The sequence below is a fragment of the Neolamprologus multifasciatus genome, chromosome 12 (assembly GCF_963576455.1).
Source record: "Neolamprologus multifasciatus chromosome 12, fNeoMul1.2, whole genome shotgun sequence".
NCBI lineage: Eukaryota > Metazoa > Chordata > Actinopteri > Cichliformes > Cichlidae > Neolamprologus > Neolamprologus multifasciatus.
Window position 1 is genome coordinate 36,046,209 of NC_140450.1, and position 17,702 is coordinate 36,063,910.

At 42.4% G+C, this 17,702-nt stretch overlaps 1 protein-coding gene and 1 long non-coding RNA gene across 4 annotated transcripts in view; both read left to right on the forward strand.

Annotated features, from left to right (window-relative positions):
- Window positions 1-17,702, forward strand: part of LOC146507459 (whirlin-like) — a 65,510-nt gene that overhangs the window by 10,023 nt on the left and 37,785 nt on the right. For all 3 annotated transcript variants that reach the window (XR_014877126.1, XM_085179541.1, XM_085179542.1), the window contains exon 2: window positions 16,588-16,758. Coding sequence is in view for 2 of the 3 variants with exons in the window: in XM_085179541.1 (XP_085035667.1) it covers window positions 16,588-16,758 (171 nt within the window). In the remaining variant the exon portion in view is untranslated. The remainder of the gene's footprint in view (window positions 1-16,587; window positions 16,759-17,702) is intronic.
- On the forward strand, window positions 382-3,853 carry LOC146507460 (uncharacterized). Its single transcript, XR_014877128.1, has 2 exons — window positions 382-465; window positions 1,635-3,853. It is a non-coding gene; the product is annotated as an uncharacterized LOC146507460 (long non-coding RNA).

Sequence of the window (17,702 nt, forward strand, 5' to 3'; positions counted from 1 at the left end):
TATTAGCTTAAGTTTTACCAACCAAGTTATTAAAACAAGCCATAAAAATGTTCATATAACCCTTGTTTGATGTTAAAACTCAACTTCCCCCCCTTTTTGACACATTCCCATGTGTCAATTCAACGGAGCTAGAAAATTAAAAGAAAAGGTTAGTAACCTCATATCTTAGAAAGTATCAGACTTTCTCCTATCCAGTGTCGTTGCTCCAGTCTTGTTATCCTGTGTTAGGGAATGAAATCAATTTAATTGTCATGTTAGATCTGTTCAACTCCTGGCTCCGCCCAGAGCCTGCGTCTTCACAATTGTCTACAAACAAAACCTGTATTAATATGAACTTCACTTCAACATGAACTTGTTGACTACTTTTGACACCTGTAATCACATTGACAGCGCTCTTGGCCCTTTATCTTCCTATTGTAAGTCAAATGTTAAAACCTTGATGGTTCCTTTAAACTGTGTAAGCAGGTTCAATTCAATTCAATTCAATTCAATTTTATTTATATAGCGCCAAATCACAACAAATGTCGCCTCAAGGCGCTTCATAGATACAGAGAAAAACCCAACAATCATATGACCCCCTATGAGCAGCACTTTGGCGACAGTGGGAAGGAAAAACTCCCTTTTAACAGGAAGAAACCTCCAGCAGAACCAGGCTCAGGGAGGGGCGGCCATCTGCTGCGACCGGTTGGTGTGAGAGAAGGAAGACAGGATAAAAGACATGCTGTGGAAGAGAGACAGAGATTAATAACAGATATGATTCAATACAGAGAGGTCTGTTAATACATAGTGAAGAAGAAACACCCAATGCATCATGGGAATCCCCCGGCAGCCTACGTCTATTGCAGCATAACTAAGGGAGGATTCAGGGTCACCTGGTCCAGCCCTAACTATATGCTTTAGCAAAAAGGAAAGTTTGAAGCCTAATCTTAAAAGTAGAGATAGTGTCTGTCTCCTGAATCCAAACTGGAAGCTGGTTCCACAGAAGAGGGGCCTGAAAACTGAAGGCTCTGCCTCCCATTCTACTTTTAAATACTCTAGGAACAACAAGTAGGCCTGCAGAGCGAGAGCGAAGTGCTCTAATAGGGTGATATGGTACTACAAGGTCATTAAGATAAGATGGGGCCTGATTATTTAAGACCTTGTATGTGAGGAGCAGGATTTTGAATTCAATTCTGGATTTAACAGGAAGCCAAAACAGGAGAAATCTGCTCTCTCTTTCTAGTCCCTGTCAGGACTCTTGCTGCAGCATTTTGGATTAACTGAAGGCTTTTCAGTGAGTTTTTTGGACATCCTGATAATAATGAATTGCAGTAGTCTAGCCTGGAAGTAATAAATGCATGAACTAGTTTTTCAGCGTCACTCTGAGACAGGATATTTCTAATTTTAGAGATGTTGCACAAATGGAAGAACGCAGTCTTACATATTTGTTTAATATGTGTGTTGAAGGACATATCCTGGTCAAAAATGACTCCAAGGTTCCTCACAGTGTTACTGGAGGCCAAGGTAATGCCATCCAGAGTAAGAATCTGGTTAGATACCATATTTCTAAGCTTTTCAGCGCCGAGTACAATGACCTCAGTTTTATCTGAGTTAAGAAGCAACTTAACTACTGTGCTCACCTGTGCTACCCACAGGTGAGCACAGTAGTTACATCAAGCTTTTTTCATTTAAAGCAGCGAGCCAAGGTAAAGCCATAGCTGCCAGCTAATGTGTTTGAACATGTTATTCATGGTAAATGATTCTTATATAGTGCTTTTCTTCTCTCCCAGAGTACTCAAAGCGCTCTATACAACATGCCACATTCACACAAGCACTGCCTTCTATACTTTCTTTAAGTGGTTACTATCTATCATTCACACTCTGATGGATGCTTCAGAGTGTGAATGATAGTTAGTAAGTAACAACTTGGGGTTAATATCTTGCCCGAGGATATTTGGCATGCAGACTGGGGGGAGGCAGGGATCAAACCACCAACCATCCTAACATTAGATGACCTGAGATCTCCTGAGCTGCACCTACAGTATTCATCTGTTCATTAACTGCAATTCTCTGTACTTTGGTTTGGACCAGGCCTCCATTTATCGTCTTTAGCATCTGCTAACTGGCACAACAGACGGAGCATATTACCAGTTTTGGCTTCTCTACATTGGCTTCCTGTTCTGTACAGGGTCCAATTCAAAATGTTACTTTTTTTAATCACTTAACGGCCGAGCCCTTTCGTACCCGTCTCAGCTCCTATTTATTTATGCTCCAGGAAGAACGGTGAAGTGCAGGTCGAAACTAACCGTAACTTTTCCACACTGAAACCTCGTGGTGACAGAGCCTTCTCTGTGGCAGGCCCTGGACTGACCCCTTATTATTAGATCTGCACAACCACTTGACCATTTTAAATTGTTACGGGAGACACATGTTTATGTTCTGGCTTTTAACACACGTCCTAAATATTTTGGTAATAAAACATCTTGCGAAGAAATGCGATGGAAAAGACCAAAACCTGCAGTTTCCCTTCCTCTGGCGTCCTCACGTGCAAATCCGACAGTAGCAAAAGACAACCACATGTAGTGTGACACCTCATCCCCTCATGGTCATGAAAGCTTGCAGATATCCATAACTTTAATGCAAAGGTGGAAGAAGAGCTTTGTGAATCTGGAGCATCGCATTTTTGTCATGTTATTTAAGTGATGGATAGAGTCTGAGGGACTTTTGTTTTGTTATCAGGTTTGCTCATTGGTGCTTTATATTTAAATTTGACACTGGAGTGGATAAAAATATGACTTCTTCATAATCTTCTGCCATAGTTCCATCTTTGGTTTTACTGCTTTTTCAACCAAATGTTTGCATTTGTTTTCTTTTTTGCAGATGTACCAATAATTAAATTTCCCATTTTGTCCAAACATCTCATTCATAATTTGACATGAAAAATGTACTCTATATTTTATACTTTAAGAAATGTATTGTGGGAAAAGTAACGGATTAGATTTGACTGTCTTTGCATGAAAGCTTTCTTTTTCATTAGTTTCCTGTCCCTCGCAGTCAGTAGTGTAAACCGGTGTCTTCTTCCACTCTGAATCCATTTATTTCACCTGACATCAGCTCCAATAGTAAATACTGTAAATTGACGAACCATGAATAAATTCCTGTGGTTGTTCTGTGCAGCTTTTTCCTGCAAACGCTCACCACAAACAAACAAACAAACAAAAAGGTAATAAAACATCTTGGTTTTAAAAGCCTTATTTGTTGTTGTTGTTTCAGTTGTTTATATTTACTTATTTTATTTATTTATATGTTACTGCATCATTGTTGTGCATTTTATGTATTTTAGTGGCATTTTACATTGTTAAGCACTTTATGCAGCACAGACTGCTGGTAATGTGCTATATAAATAAACTCGACCTTGACCTATTAAGTGAGCTTGATTTCAGAGAAGTATGTGACTAAGGCTTTGTTTTGTTTTTTATTATATAATTCAACATTTGCTTAGTGGTTTTATTGTGTGCAAACCATCCATCCATCTTCATCCATCTTTATCCGAGGCCGGGTCGCGGGGGCAGCAGCCTAGGCAGAGAGGCCCAGACCTCCCTCTCCCCAGCCACCTCCTCCAGCTAATCCGGGGGAACACCAAGGCGTTCCCAGGCCAGCCGAGAGATATAATCTCTCCAGCGTGTCCTGGGTCTGCCCCGGGGCCTCCTCCCGGTGGGACATGCCTGGAACACCTCACCCAGGAGGCGCCCAGGAGGCATCCTTGTCAGATGCCCGAACCACCTCAGCTGGCTCCTTTCGATGTGGAGCAGCAGCGGCTCTACTCTGAGCCCCTCCCGGATGGCTGAACTTCTCCCCCTATCTCTAAGGGAGAGGCCAGCCACCCTTCGGAGGAAGCTCATTTCCGCCGCTTGTATCCGCGATCTCGTTCTTTCGGTCACTACCCACAGCTCGTGGCCATAGGTGAGGGTAGGGACGTAGATCGACCGGTAAATTGAGAGCTTCGCTTTTACACTCAGCTCCCTCTTCACCACGACGGACCGGTGCAGCGTCTGCATCACTGCAGCTGCAGCACCAATCCGTCTGTCAATCTCCGGCTCCCTTCTCCCATCACTCGCGAACAAGACCCCGAGATACTTGAACTCCTCCACTTGGGGCAGGACCTCACCCCCAACCCGGAGTGGGCACTCCACCCTTTTCCGGCTGAGAACCATGGCCTCAGATTTGGAGGTGCTGATCCTCATTCCCGCTGCTTCACACTCGGTTGCGAACCGCTCCCGGTGTGCAAACCCTTTATTTTATTTGACATTTATTACTGTTCTTCGCTGGTTTAAACATGCTGTGGTGATTTTGTATATCTCAGTAAACATCAGAAGGAATCCATTTTTGTGGAAGTCTTCAAAACGATTATACGTTAAACGCAGATCAGATGTTGTGAAATCTGTGAAAAGCACTTATTGCAGTATTTTCTGTGTGCAGCTTGTAGTGATCTTTGACAGCAGCAGCATGTCTAACTTTGGCAGGTGTTTGAATTTATTTTTAAACAATGACTCTTTCATTCTACTTACATGTGGAGAAATAAAATTACATAATCGCAATCAGATGACTTCACAGGCACCGGCCTTCGATGAGCTCCCGAAATAGCAGCTTTTCAAATGGAGGAGGAGGAGGAGTAAGTTATCCTTTGCTGTCAGCTTGATAAGCCCAAAGTTATGTTACTGTCAAGGGCCCTCGAATGCAGCTCTCTATGCAAAGCACATATCTAAGTAACAGACATCAGCGTGTGGGAGGAACCGAACTGATTCAGTTCCCTGAAGAGAGAGGCAGCAGTCTGACATCATCAGAGCAGGACCGTGGTCACAGTATGGCACGATTGTGTGATCAGCACAGGGGGATGATCTCCAGGATCCAGATGTTTCTACAGAACATTTTTGTAGGACTTATTCCAAATATTAGACATGAAAAACTAAATATGTTTTTGTAGGTTTGAATTTTTATGGTCATTACTTAAAAAAGCAATCTATTGCAGATTTCTCTGTCACAGACCCACCATCTGACAACTTTATTGTAATATATATATAGAAAAAATACTCCTCTCACTCCTGTAGTCTTTATCCTTCAAGCTCGGATCCTCTACCAGAGGCCTGGGAGCTTGAGGGTCCTGCAGTATCTTAGCTGTTCCCAGGACTGCGCTCTTCTGGACAGAGATCTCCGATGTTGTTCCCGGGATCTGCTGGAGCCACTCGCCTACAGGGTGCTGAACTTGGGATGAAACCCTCCATGCTTTGATCTTGTCCTCTGGCCTCCTTATTATCCCGGCAGGGTGCCTGATCACGGGCAGGGTGTAGGTGTTGATGGCCCGGATGTTGTTCTTATCATTCAGCGAACTCCTCAGGACTTGCCTGACACTCTGCAGGTACTTGGTGGTTGCAGCTTTCCTAGCAGCCTCTTCATGGTTCCCATTTGCCGGTGGGATCCCCAGGTACTTGTAGCTGTCCTCTGTGTCTGTAATGTTGCCTTCTGGTATTTCGATCCCCTCAGTTCTGACTACCTTCCCTCTCTTCGTTACCATCTGACTACACTTCTCCTAGGGCTGTTCGATATAACGATATATATCGGATGACGATATAAAAATGTCTATTGTTTCATTTTACGCTGTCATTTGTTTCGTGGTGTCGCAAAAGAAACTGTTTACGGCAATATTTTTTCATGTTTGATGTCACTGTAGTGGTTATATTAATTTATTAAAAAGTTCTCTCTTTCTCTTATATTTAATATAACCACACTATGGACGGACAAGCGCCTGTTTTTATGCGTTGTCGTTAGCAACAACGACGGTAAAACCCTCGCGTGTCCGCTTGTTTATGTTCCACATAAACCTTTCACAATAAAGCTCAAGATCCTGTTGAGACTTTTCAAAATAAACTGAATCACGTGAAAGATGCAGATTATTTACGGATGAGAAGTAAAAAAGACGCCAGGTGCTAAAAAATCAACCTTAGACTCAAACGTTAGAACAGGCTTTTCCCCGCAGCACGCCGTGTAATAAACACTCAAAAAGAAAACGGCGCCGTTACAACTTATGTCTAAAAATGTATCGTTTCTGTCATGGTCCCTGTGCCTCCCCGGCCAGCCCAGTGTGGCCACAAGTGTTGTTGTTTTTCTCTCGCTCTCTCTCTCCTACCTGTCTGCCTGGGCGTAGCTCTGATTGGGCTCCTGCCCTTGGCCACGCACCTGCAGCTGATCTCAAGCGATTGCAGTTCTCTGGCTCTTCTTAAGGCTGGGGATCTGAGCTATTCGTCGCTGGAATATTGAGTAACTCTTGTTAGTATCGCCTGGCTTCTTGCAATTCTACTGTTCCCGTGTTTGCCTTCGACTTACCCTCGTCTGTGTAAATAGGTTACCTGGATCAGCCCTTCTGTGACCCCTGGACCCCGTGAGTGAGAGTGAGCTGCTTGTGTGGAGACTGTTTGGACGAGGAGCAGAGCGAGTGTGAAGAAGTGTGTCTCCCCAGCCTGTTGATCCCCGGGACCCTGGTGTTTTCCCCCACCCCTTCACGTGTATATAGCGCACCAGTGTGATTAATAAAGTGTCGTTGAACTGTGCTACCTCCGTCTGCGCCTGAGTCCGTTCCACTCCCGTGACAGTTTCATGCATCGGTTAAACACTCGACTCAGCTACATGACGCGCAGCTGGAAACACTTCACGCAAGTCGAGCTGCCCGAGATTCACAGAATTTACAGAAAATGTTACATTTTTGTGATTTATATCGTTATCGGACGATAGATGTTTTATATCGGGACATGAGACTTTGGTCATATCGCACAGCCCTATGTTCTCCAATCTAAACAACATCCCGATGTCATTGCTGTATATCCTGGTAGTGTGGTTCAGTGAATCGATGTCTTGTTCACTCTTGGCATACAGCTTGATGTCATCCATGTACAGGAAGTGGCTGACAACTGCTCCATTACAGAGTCAGTATCTGTAGCCAGTCTTGTCAAAGAGCTCACATAGGGGATTCAAGCCGATGCAGAACAGCAGCAGGGACAAAGCATCTCCTTGGTAAATCCTGCACATAATTTCCTTGTGATTAATATAGTATTCTGATTCTGATTGATGGTGATTTGTGCTATGGGCTTAAAGTTGGCCTCTAGTGTTGTATGCCACATCCCCCTTGGGTTCCTGATGAAGGGTCCGGTTGATCTTGTGTAGTTCTACGCATTCCAGGAACCAGGTGTGGGGCATTGAGTCATAGGCCTTCTTGTAGTCAATCTAATCTGCACTCGACCCACCTGGAGCGCAGAATGAACACATTTTGGACAAACTGCTCAAAATGCGTTGAAAGAGACATTTCAGGGATTTTGACTCAGTCTGTGCTCTAGATTGATGACGGTGCATTAACACTGACAGCACTAAAAGAAATATGAAGTTGCCAATTTGGGATGAAAGACGTAAACCTAAGGATGCAACCAAAGCGGTGTGCCGCTTGTGCAGACATATAGTGCGAACAAAGTACTCAAACACGACTAACTCTGTTGAGCATGTACCTGTCCAGCATCCGGCTGAGTATGCTAGGCTATCACCAGCTTCTGCAGCTTTATCAACAAGCATTTGGGCGGCTGTGTTGATGGACGTAGTTGCAATTTTTTTCTTCTGGAGGCCAACCACCATCGCTTTTGTCTTGCTTACATTCAGGAGGTGATTTCTTCTGCAACACTCACTAAAGTTTCTCACCAGCTCCCTGTATTTCAACTCCTGCCCACCCGCAGTGTCGTCACAGAAATTCTCCAGGTTCTGCTGTTGCACTGGAAATCTTATGAAATCTTATGAAATCTTAGGAATGTAGAATGATGTTGTGGCCCCCAAATTATGGAATAAACTTGACCAATAAATTGACCAAGGTCCATAGTTTTTAAAAACTAACATTATAAAAAAATTATCTACAACTATAAGAAACTATGTAGAAAAACAACTGCAGGAGCTGCAGCAGCCAGCCGGCACTCACACAGCAGACTGTCACAGCAGACTAAGTGTGAATGCATATTTATTAGTTTATATATTGTTTGTTAGAGAAAACCAAAGAAATGTTTGTTTGGGAATGTCTGCATCTGCAGTTCAGGTAAACATGCATGTCTGTGGGCTTCAGAGAGACTGAGGCAGCAAGAGAAAGAGAATTCAGAATCAACAACTGTGATAGATGAAGGAAAACAGCTGGCATGGCAGATTAGAGACAGTCAACACATCTACACACACACAGACTCACAAACAGATAGTTCCACACAGCAGAAGAGAAAACCAAATCAAAGCAGCCGACTACAAATTTAGACTATTGAGAAAGATTCACATGTGTGTGTGTTGCTGTTGGTACACAAACACACTACACATGTTTTACTAATGTTCATTAAATTAAGCTTTAAATTTAACATGCAAGTAACAACCTGAGCTGAGCCAATGAAAAGATAAAATTATGAATGAAATAATACTGGTATAGATTATTTAAAAATAATTAAATCAAGCACGAATCAAGTTGTTTATTTGTTGTTTTGTTTTCTCCAGGTTAGCATGAAAAAACCATCAACAATGAAACCTGATGAAACTGGATTTAAATGATTTTGACTTCTCTTGGACCGTTTCTTATTCTGCAGAAAGAGCAGAAAACAAACGGACACTTAAGCACGAGCAAAGCTCAGAGGCAGAAGTAGTGATTCAGTCACAATTAAGGGCCCTCACATAATCTGAGTGACCAGTGCTGGCCTCTGCACTGTCATTGTTCCTGTGAATCACCTCTCCTCCAGCATAAAAATAAATCCATTTTATCATAGAAACATTTCCCTTCTCTCTTTAACCACCTACCCATCCAGCCCCATGCAGGGGCCGCTAAGAGCTCCTCTTCCACCCACTCCTGCACAGTTGAAGCATTGTGGGGAAGCATATATAGCTCAAATTGCACTTGAGTGCCACTTGTCTCTGCTCGTTACAGCACCCATCTTTGATTCGTTCCTGCTCTGATGGCTCTGAGCTCGCAGAAACACTGAGCTCAGAATAGAACAGCCTCAACTCTGTTATGATGCAAGGCTGAACAAAGGAAAGTGACTCGCCTGCGGTGACATACTTTGTTATCCAGCATTTTCTGTCTGCTATTTGTTAGTGAAGCTCTAGTTGCAGACCACTATCAGTCTGTAGCTTAACTGGGTCAGTTATTTTATTGTCTGTGGGGAAGTCTAATTGTCAGGGCTGTGTTGCTGGGAGAGTTGGACTCGAGGAGTAACAAGGAGTAAAGTAAAAAGGCGATTTTTATTATCGATGGGACACTGAGGCTCCTAAACCTGTTTCACGCTTTTTAAGCTTTTGTATCAAATTGTGATCATGTGACTGATAACGTTTGAGGCCTAATATGTCAGAATGACAAACTGGAAGTGAGGTGACTGATTCTCATTACAAGGACATGTGAGATGCTTCAAGCAGACTAATATAAACAGTAACAGGACAACACATTTAACACTAGCACTGCCAGAAGGTTTCATGTTGACCTGTAACAAGTGCAGCAATGGCAAAGACACCAAGTTTGTAATGATAAAACTAGTTTCACATAAGAAACACATTTTAAATTACTTCCTCTGCTTTTCAGGCCTTCACTTTTTATTTAATGTTTAGATGCGTTTTGAACCATCTGCCCAGTTCAGCTGCACAGCACAGCGATAACACACGCACCACTCCCATCTGCAAAAATCTCTAATGTCTTTGCTTATGTTTCCTGTGCTGTACTCAACAGACGTTACGAAGGGCTTAGCTTATATAAAGGTTATGAAGAAAATGAAGTTATGAAGGGCTTCGCTTAAAAAAAATCATCTGTTTTGCAAATATTTTTATAACCCGTTAGTGCACCTACTTTTCTGTTCTGCATTATAGTCAATCCAGTCATTTTCATCCATTTCAGATATTTGTATAGAACGCTTATCTTCTTCCCTCTTGCCCAGATCGCTCATGAAAAAGACATTTTTAATTTTTAAAAAGAACTCAACAGGGAAAATACTGGGAGTGAGGACACAACCACACAGGAGAATGTGACAAAGAGCAAGGGAAGGCTGAGGCACAAGATACAGGGAAGAACAGATACCAAAATAAAACAGGAAACTACTGAGATACAGACTAAGATACAAAGATTGGAAGATTGCCGGTTCGAGCTGTGGCTACAATGTAGCTTCATCACCAGTGTGTATGAATGTGTGAGTGACTGGTTGTGTAAAGCGCTTTGGGGTCCTTAGGGACTAGAAAAAGCGCTTTACAAATACAGACCATTTACCATTTACCATACGACAGCAGAGAGTAATCACAGGAACAAGCTTTAAGCACAAGATTAATAGAGGCTGCACTTCTACACCAGGCAAGACTCCAAGTTCAGGTTGTGCAGGTTTGCCCCTGAGACAATCCAGCACATGAAAACAAGGTGATAGATGCTAGCAGGGAGTTACATGTGACTAAGTGATTAGCATAGTACAGGAACATCTCTGCCAAATATGACCCGGAAGTCCCAAGGACTAACCTCTAGGGCAGGGGTGTCAAACTCAAATACACAGTGGACCAAAATTCAAAACTGGAACAAAGTCGCTAACATTAATATTTATTGAAATATATTTATTCCTCCAGATATAAGAATGAATCTTTTGGACTCAAACAGGTTTTGCTGAAAAACTGAATATGGAACAAGCAAAGCTTAATGCTAAACAATATATATATTAGCTGTATAATACCAGTAGGCCGGCTCTGATAGTAATTTGGTATGGCTTTGTGGGCCAAATGTAATTAGGCTGCGGGCCAAATTTGGCCCGCGGGCCAGAGTTTGACACCTATGATCTATGGTGTTTGAGAATGACCGGGCCAAAATCCTGAGGGACTTCCAGATACAGACAGAAAACCTGCTAATGGTTAAACAACAGGATGTATTGGTGGACAAGCAGAGGACGAAGGCCATAGTGACAGTTCTGATAGCAACATAAGGAAAAATGAACATTAGAAGAAACTGCAGCAGCTTAGAGAAAACCTGGAGAAGATGTGGAATTTGAAGGCAACAGTGGTCCCTGTGGTACAAATCCAACCTGAAGGGCATATTTACTGTCAACATTTAATATCATCCCTTCAATTTCCAGCTTCGAACTCATGAGCCTTTTGGACACTCGTCACCTCCACCTGTTTAAATACTCTTTCTTCTATCAACACCGTGGTAGAGCAGCGTGAGTCTGCCTCCTGCCTTCCCTTTATCATAGTCACAGTTCCTATCATCAGGGACTTTAAATGTCCTTTCCCACTTAACAAACCTTCCTCTTCCTTTGTCTTCAGCCAGTGGTGGCACAGTTTCCACTGGCTGTTTTCCACTGGATCCTAATGGGAATATTAGCCTGCTTGAAATAGTGTCCTTTCTCCTTTGGGCATTGATGTACTGTCCTGTCGACCTGGTCTCCTGTATGTCTATGAAAGTTATAAAGAGAGAGGGTAAAAGGTCTTGCATCTGCATCTTGGTCAAAGTGTTGCACAGCACACATGGTTTAGGTTGTGCTTTGTCCTGGAGAGGAACGGGTTTATCTGAAGGCTTTGCTGGTTCTGAACTTCACTGGGACGCTTGGAGAAAATTCTCGAGTTTATCTTATAAAGTTATCACATAAGGGAAAACAAAGTTGGTTAATTACTTTTTCTATCAGAAACTAAAGTTTCTGAAAACATTCTTTTTTTGCTTTAAGAATAATTACTCATCTAGTCAAGTTGAAAAACTGTCAGAGAAGTTGGGATATACTGTCAGTCTACAAGCAAGAGAACAGCTCCATGAACAGTTGATTGAAGGTAGTAGCATTTTTAGGACTAGCAGGACATTGCAAGGCATGAAACACCATATAACAGACAGACTGAAGCACCCATGGCTTACCTGTTACCTGTAAGACACTAAAAGATCTTAACATCCAACCTTGTTGTTAAAAGTGGTACAGAGTGCTGAAACAGAGTGCAGCATGTGCAAACACCAAGAAGCCACTAATCTAGAAGAATGTCTGACTTTAAAGTTATGATTTAATAAAATAAATTGCATTGATTATATTCTGATCAGCAGACACGGAGTTCTGAAGAGAAGGGGTCAAAGAAAGCTGTCATGGTCCTGAGTCTGAGGACTCGGTGTTTTGTGTTTCTCTATATTCTTGTTTATTCTGCCTTGTCTTTTGTTTAGCTTTGCTGTGTGTCAGTGTGTTTGTTGCATGCCTGCCTGTGTTCCCTCTGTCTGTCCATGCTTCTCTGTGTCTGTTAGTTTCCTGTTTTATTCTGAAAGTTCATGTCTCATGTCAAAGTGTTCAGTTTTACCTTTCTCCTGTCTCGTTAGCCTAATTTCTCCCAGCTGTGTCTCCCTCCTGTTGTCCATTTCCTAATTACTCCCCTGTGTATTTAAGCCCTGTGTTTTCCTGTGCTCCCTGTCGCCCTCAACTTGCTGTGTGTTCATGATTTCCAGTCCTCCTGCACCTCCGTTTAGAGTTTTGTTTGCTTTTGTGAGTTTTATTTTATGTTGAAGTTTTGTTCCAGCAATAAAGCTGCATTTTCAGTTGAAACCTCGTTTCCTAAGAGTCCTGCATTTTGGGTCCACCACTCCTGCCTGCCACACAGCCAACCATGACAAAAGCATTTCTGTGTAACTGGATTAAAACCAAATTATGTGGACATGGATGCTCATGTAAGAATGAAGTGAGGACAAATCTAACTGAAGATAAACTGCATGAGCTGAATGAAACATTAAGTGTATTCATGTGTGATTCTGTTCATCTGGACGTCTGGAGTTTCATCACTCATCGAAGTGACTTCTTCTTCTTCTTGGTGTTCGCTCTGTGTTGTAGCGCCCAGTTTGTGCTCCAGTGGATGATGAGAGTCAAACCTCAGATACTGATCCGTATGTGTAGGTTTACGGTACACATCAGCTTTGTGTCATGGGGGGCAGGGCTATGGTTCCCCCCACTGTCATTACCTTTTTTTGCTATGGTCTGCCCCGTTAGTATCACAGTTAGTATAACCTGTGTTGTGTTATTCAGTCATTTCTGTTAGTGTGTAAATATAAAAATAATTCTCTGTAACTTATTCAAAAAGGAAAGCTTTTATAGAGCCCATGAAAATCAGAACCTCAAATTATTTAAATATGTCGTTTTCAGTCAGAGCAAATCAACAGTATAAATACCACGTATCTCGCCTAGTTCAGTAAACACATCTGCCATCACGGGGAAGTCTGCTTGTTAGCTATGCGGGTGACAGACATCAGCACCCTCCATCACCCACAGATGTTGCTGCTGAATAGCTGGCTGTTCACAGAGTCCTGTATCTAAACACATCAGTGGAAACTTGAATGATAAGAAAAGTTTCTGAGACAAAAAATTCACACGTTGGTTTGTTAAGAAGTGATTCAGGAGCAGGTGACAGGTGAAGATGGTCCAGTTTGGTGGTACTATGGTGGTGGAAGCTGAGCTGTAGTCCACGTGAGCATCCTCCTGTAGATCTCCCTGTTCTCCAGATAGGTCAGCTCTCACTGAAGGATGATGGTCGTGGCATCCCCGTTTGCTCTGTAAGCAGACTGATGAGGGTCGTGGGAGGGGTTTAGACTAGGGATGCAACGATACCGATACTGGTGTCGGGTATCGGGGCCGATACTGTAAAATGTGTGTGTACTCATACTCGTAAAAGTTAACCGATACCATGAACCGATACCAACTTATTTCATTAATCAGAGGGTGGCTTGTCATTTCTGTTGTAGTTTTTTAGATTGGCCACTAGGGGGACATCCCGCGCTAAACAGGCACAGGGTTAGACGAGTGAGACTGGCGGCTCCAGATAAAAGAGAAACAGGAGGCTGCTGTAGCTAGGCTAAACAAAATGTCAGCAGTGTGGAACAGCCAACTTTAACTCAGGTTTTGGAAAAGCGATGAAAAATGTCAAGAGAAAATCCACGGGCAGTTAAAATAACAGAGGCTCGACTCATTTTATCGCTCTGGATGACCAGCCAATGCCGGTCGTGGAAAACATAGGATAGCACCGTCTTCTCAGCATACTCGAGCTGCGATATGAAATTGCGATAATGGTGCCAAAACTTTCTGAAGAGGTAAAGACAAGCAGTGTGCGCGATGTCAGTCCTCGGTTTAACGGCACAGTGGAGTGATGATCCACGGGCAGATGAGTTTGTTCGTCAATGCCAAATACTTTTGTTATTTTGTTTGTTTGTTTACAATATGGACACTCTGCAATAATTTAAAAGTTTATTTTATTCCAAACAGAAGTGTTTATTTATTATTCTGAAAGCTCGAGACAGTGCCAATAGTTCAGTGATATTTTGTAAAATTACAATGTGGAGACTCTGCAATAATTTAACAGAAGTGCTTATTTTTCACTTGAAATTTATCGGCAGAGAATAAAATAAAACCTGTCTTCCAATTAATTGTATTTGTGTGTGTGCGGTAGAAGTATCGGTTTTTGTACTCTGTATCGGCAAGTACTCAGATCAGAAGTATCGGTATCGTATCAGTTTGAAAAAAGTGGTATTGTTGCATCCCTAGTTTAGACAGTCTCTGATATGCTGAGACACTATCTGCTCAAAACAATTCCTGACTACAGACGTGAGGGCTATAGGTCTGTAGATGGGGATGTCTATACCAGTCTGTATCAGCCTCAAACTGAGCAGAGAAGGTGCTGCACTCCTCTGTGAGCTTTAGGCTGCTGTCGGGGGGCTTGGATGGCTCTCCACACCTGGTGGGGGTTGTTGTCTCTGAGGAAGCCCTCCTCAGGTTGGCTGTAGAGCGAACTGTCCCTCAGCTGAAGGCTGAGCTCTGTGTTCTGATCAGAGCCAGGACTTTACTCGTCATCCAAGGTTTTCGTTTAAGAAAAACCTGGATGGTTTTAGTCGCTGTCACTTTCTCTACAGCACTTAATGTAGAAGAGCACAGACTGAGTGAAAGTCTCCAGGTCAAGATGTTCAAAGATGGACCAGTCTGTCAGCTCCAACCAGTGCTGTAGCTGGAGCATCATCTGGTCATGTTTGTTTCTTGAGTGGGTGGAGGCAGGGATGAGGAGTGGAGAGAGGTTGTAAGATTGTCCAAGGTGGCAGAGGGATGTTGCACCTAACCCTGTGTTCAACAGCTCCCTCTCTGCTGTTAACCTATAAGTTGGAAGTGGTTGGGTGCTAACGTTAGCATTGGGACGAATGTAAACAATGGTAACTATGGTTAGTGTTAGCTCATGAGGTAGATAAAATCGCCTGCGCTGAATGGACATGGCCTACTTTGGTTTCGCCGCTGGATTGGATAGACAGCTCTTCATCCTTGCTCTTGTTTCCTGCGCCGTTTGCATCACTTGCTGAAATAACAAATGCAGCGCCCGGTCGGTCCAATCTAAAGTAAAGTCTGGGTTCAGGCAAAGGACGCTGCCTGTTAGTTCCTGATGACTGAAAGTGATCAGTGCGTTGCAGGAGGAGGCAACGAAAAGGCAGAAGAAACATGAAAAGTGCCCAGTAGTTTGGAGCTGCAGGGACTTTGAATTCAGCTCAGTTTTATTTATCTTCCTGTTAAGAGAGTTCATTGGTAACATTAAGTTCATGTAGTCTCATGTGTACAGTTTTAGTTGTGTAGGGTCCCCAGTAGCAAAAAGTAGCAAAAATATATTGAATAAAATAGTAATAATAAAAACTTTTGTCTGTATTTGTTTTGTTGGTGCTCACTGAAAATATATGACTCAGAAAACACAAAAGATTTCATTGTAGTGAAGATAAACAGAGTTAAAACAAGGAAAACTGGCCATAAAAGCCATTATTTGTCCTTCATGTACATGCATGTTTTGTTCTTTAATGTTTTTGCTTCCATATTTGGTCCCGTTTCCTGTTCAAACATATACATAGTTTACCTGCCATCAGACCAAGCGCTGTTGACATTTTGGACACAAGATATTCAAACAGCATCATGTTATTGTGTCTTTCACCTGCACACTGTGTATGAGAAGCTCGCCCTGTTTGCAGATGTGTTGTTCAGTTATAGAAACTGTGTTCTTCCCCGTGGAGCTTGAACTTCTTGTAGGTCTTATAAAAATGAACATTTAAATCCATTTTTTGGATCCATTTTTCTCCATCTCTGTCTCAGCTCCTGTCAGTCGTCGGTGTGTTTTAATGTCACCCAACAAAAGCTCATCTTGAACAGTCTGAACTTCTTCACCTGATGCTTCAAGCTCTCATTTGTCCTCTATCTGTCACTTTTTGCATAATCTACAGTAAAACAAACAAATAACAAAAACAGTATGGCATTGTTTACATGCAAATCAAATAGCTGATTAGTCAATTATCAATTTTCTTTTGTCTTACTTGACTCCAAATGTTTTCAGAGATGTCAAATTCCTTAAAATGTATTTTTACGGTGACTCGTGGAATTGGACGGGTGAAATAAGAGCATACGGAGCCCTGATTAATCGGACGCCAAAATTCTCTGCAATAAAATATGACATTTAGGGTCGCTGTTTACTGAGCGTCAAAATAACATGAAATAACACATGTGAGGGTGTAAAGTCTGCTGTTGCACGTTAATGGACTCTGCAACGTCCCTGTCCTTACAGGTGCTAAAAGGATGCAAGACGCTGCACATATCTGTGTGCTCCATGGGACCGACTCCTGGCGGCTACATCACCAACAATCTGTACAGCTGGGTGGACCCACAGGGCCGCAGTGTCTCCCCGCCACCTGATAGCCAGGAAGACAGTCAAAGGCACGGGATGGAAGAGCGAATGGTAAGAACAAAGTGGAAGTGTGTATTGGTGGTGAAATATGGAGGACCAGCAGAGAGAAGTATGCAAACACTTGAGACTGTTGTCACTGGAAACAAAGATGTTGGGATTAAAGCAGCATCTGTCAGATTCAGAACTATTTATTATCAAGGATTTATCACCAGGTTTTTGCAATTGTCCTCCTGCGTCTGACAGCAGTCAGCTTGGGACTGCAGGATATTCCTCTAAGGTCCTCATGACCTTTGTTACCGACATTTTGAAAGACAGACTCATCCTAAAATAAAATCCAGCACAGGCCTTTTATCCAGTGACTGGTTTGCTCAAAATGACTCACCAAAAAATCTATCCTGTTACTTTGCATTGTAACTCTAAACTGTCATTTGCTGTTCCCATAGTAGACCAAATTTGAGAGGATGTCACTTTTATATGAGTGTAATTATGTGCACAGTCTGGAAAGAAAACCAGTGAAATTACTGAAAGATGTTAAATGTTTGTCAAAGCTTATAGAGAACACCATGGTTGAAGATGCTTTCTCGGGGAAAACACAGACATTCATGTTTGAAAGTCTTTAAACTGAATCTTTCAGAACTCTTGTCTCTGCCGTCACACAGTGTCTCAGGTCTACACACATGCAGGCAACATGTGGGTGATGACAGCATGAAAATCAACTACATATAGACAATTTATGGTAAATGGCCTGTATTTGTATAGCGCTTTACTAGCAGTGTTGGTCAAGTTACTTGAAAAAAAGTAATCAGTAACTAATTACTCATTACTTCCCCAAAAAAGTAATCCCGTTACTTTACTGATTACTTATTTTCAAGAGTAATCAATTACTTAGTTACTTAGTTACTTTTTAAAAACACGATTTACAACCTGAATAGGTGATAAAGTGATAGATCTTTCAGCCCAATTCTACTTTTTCTGCATAATCGTGCAGCTTCTCT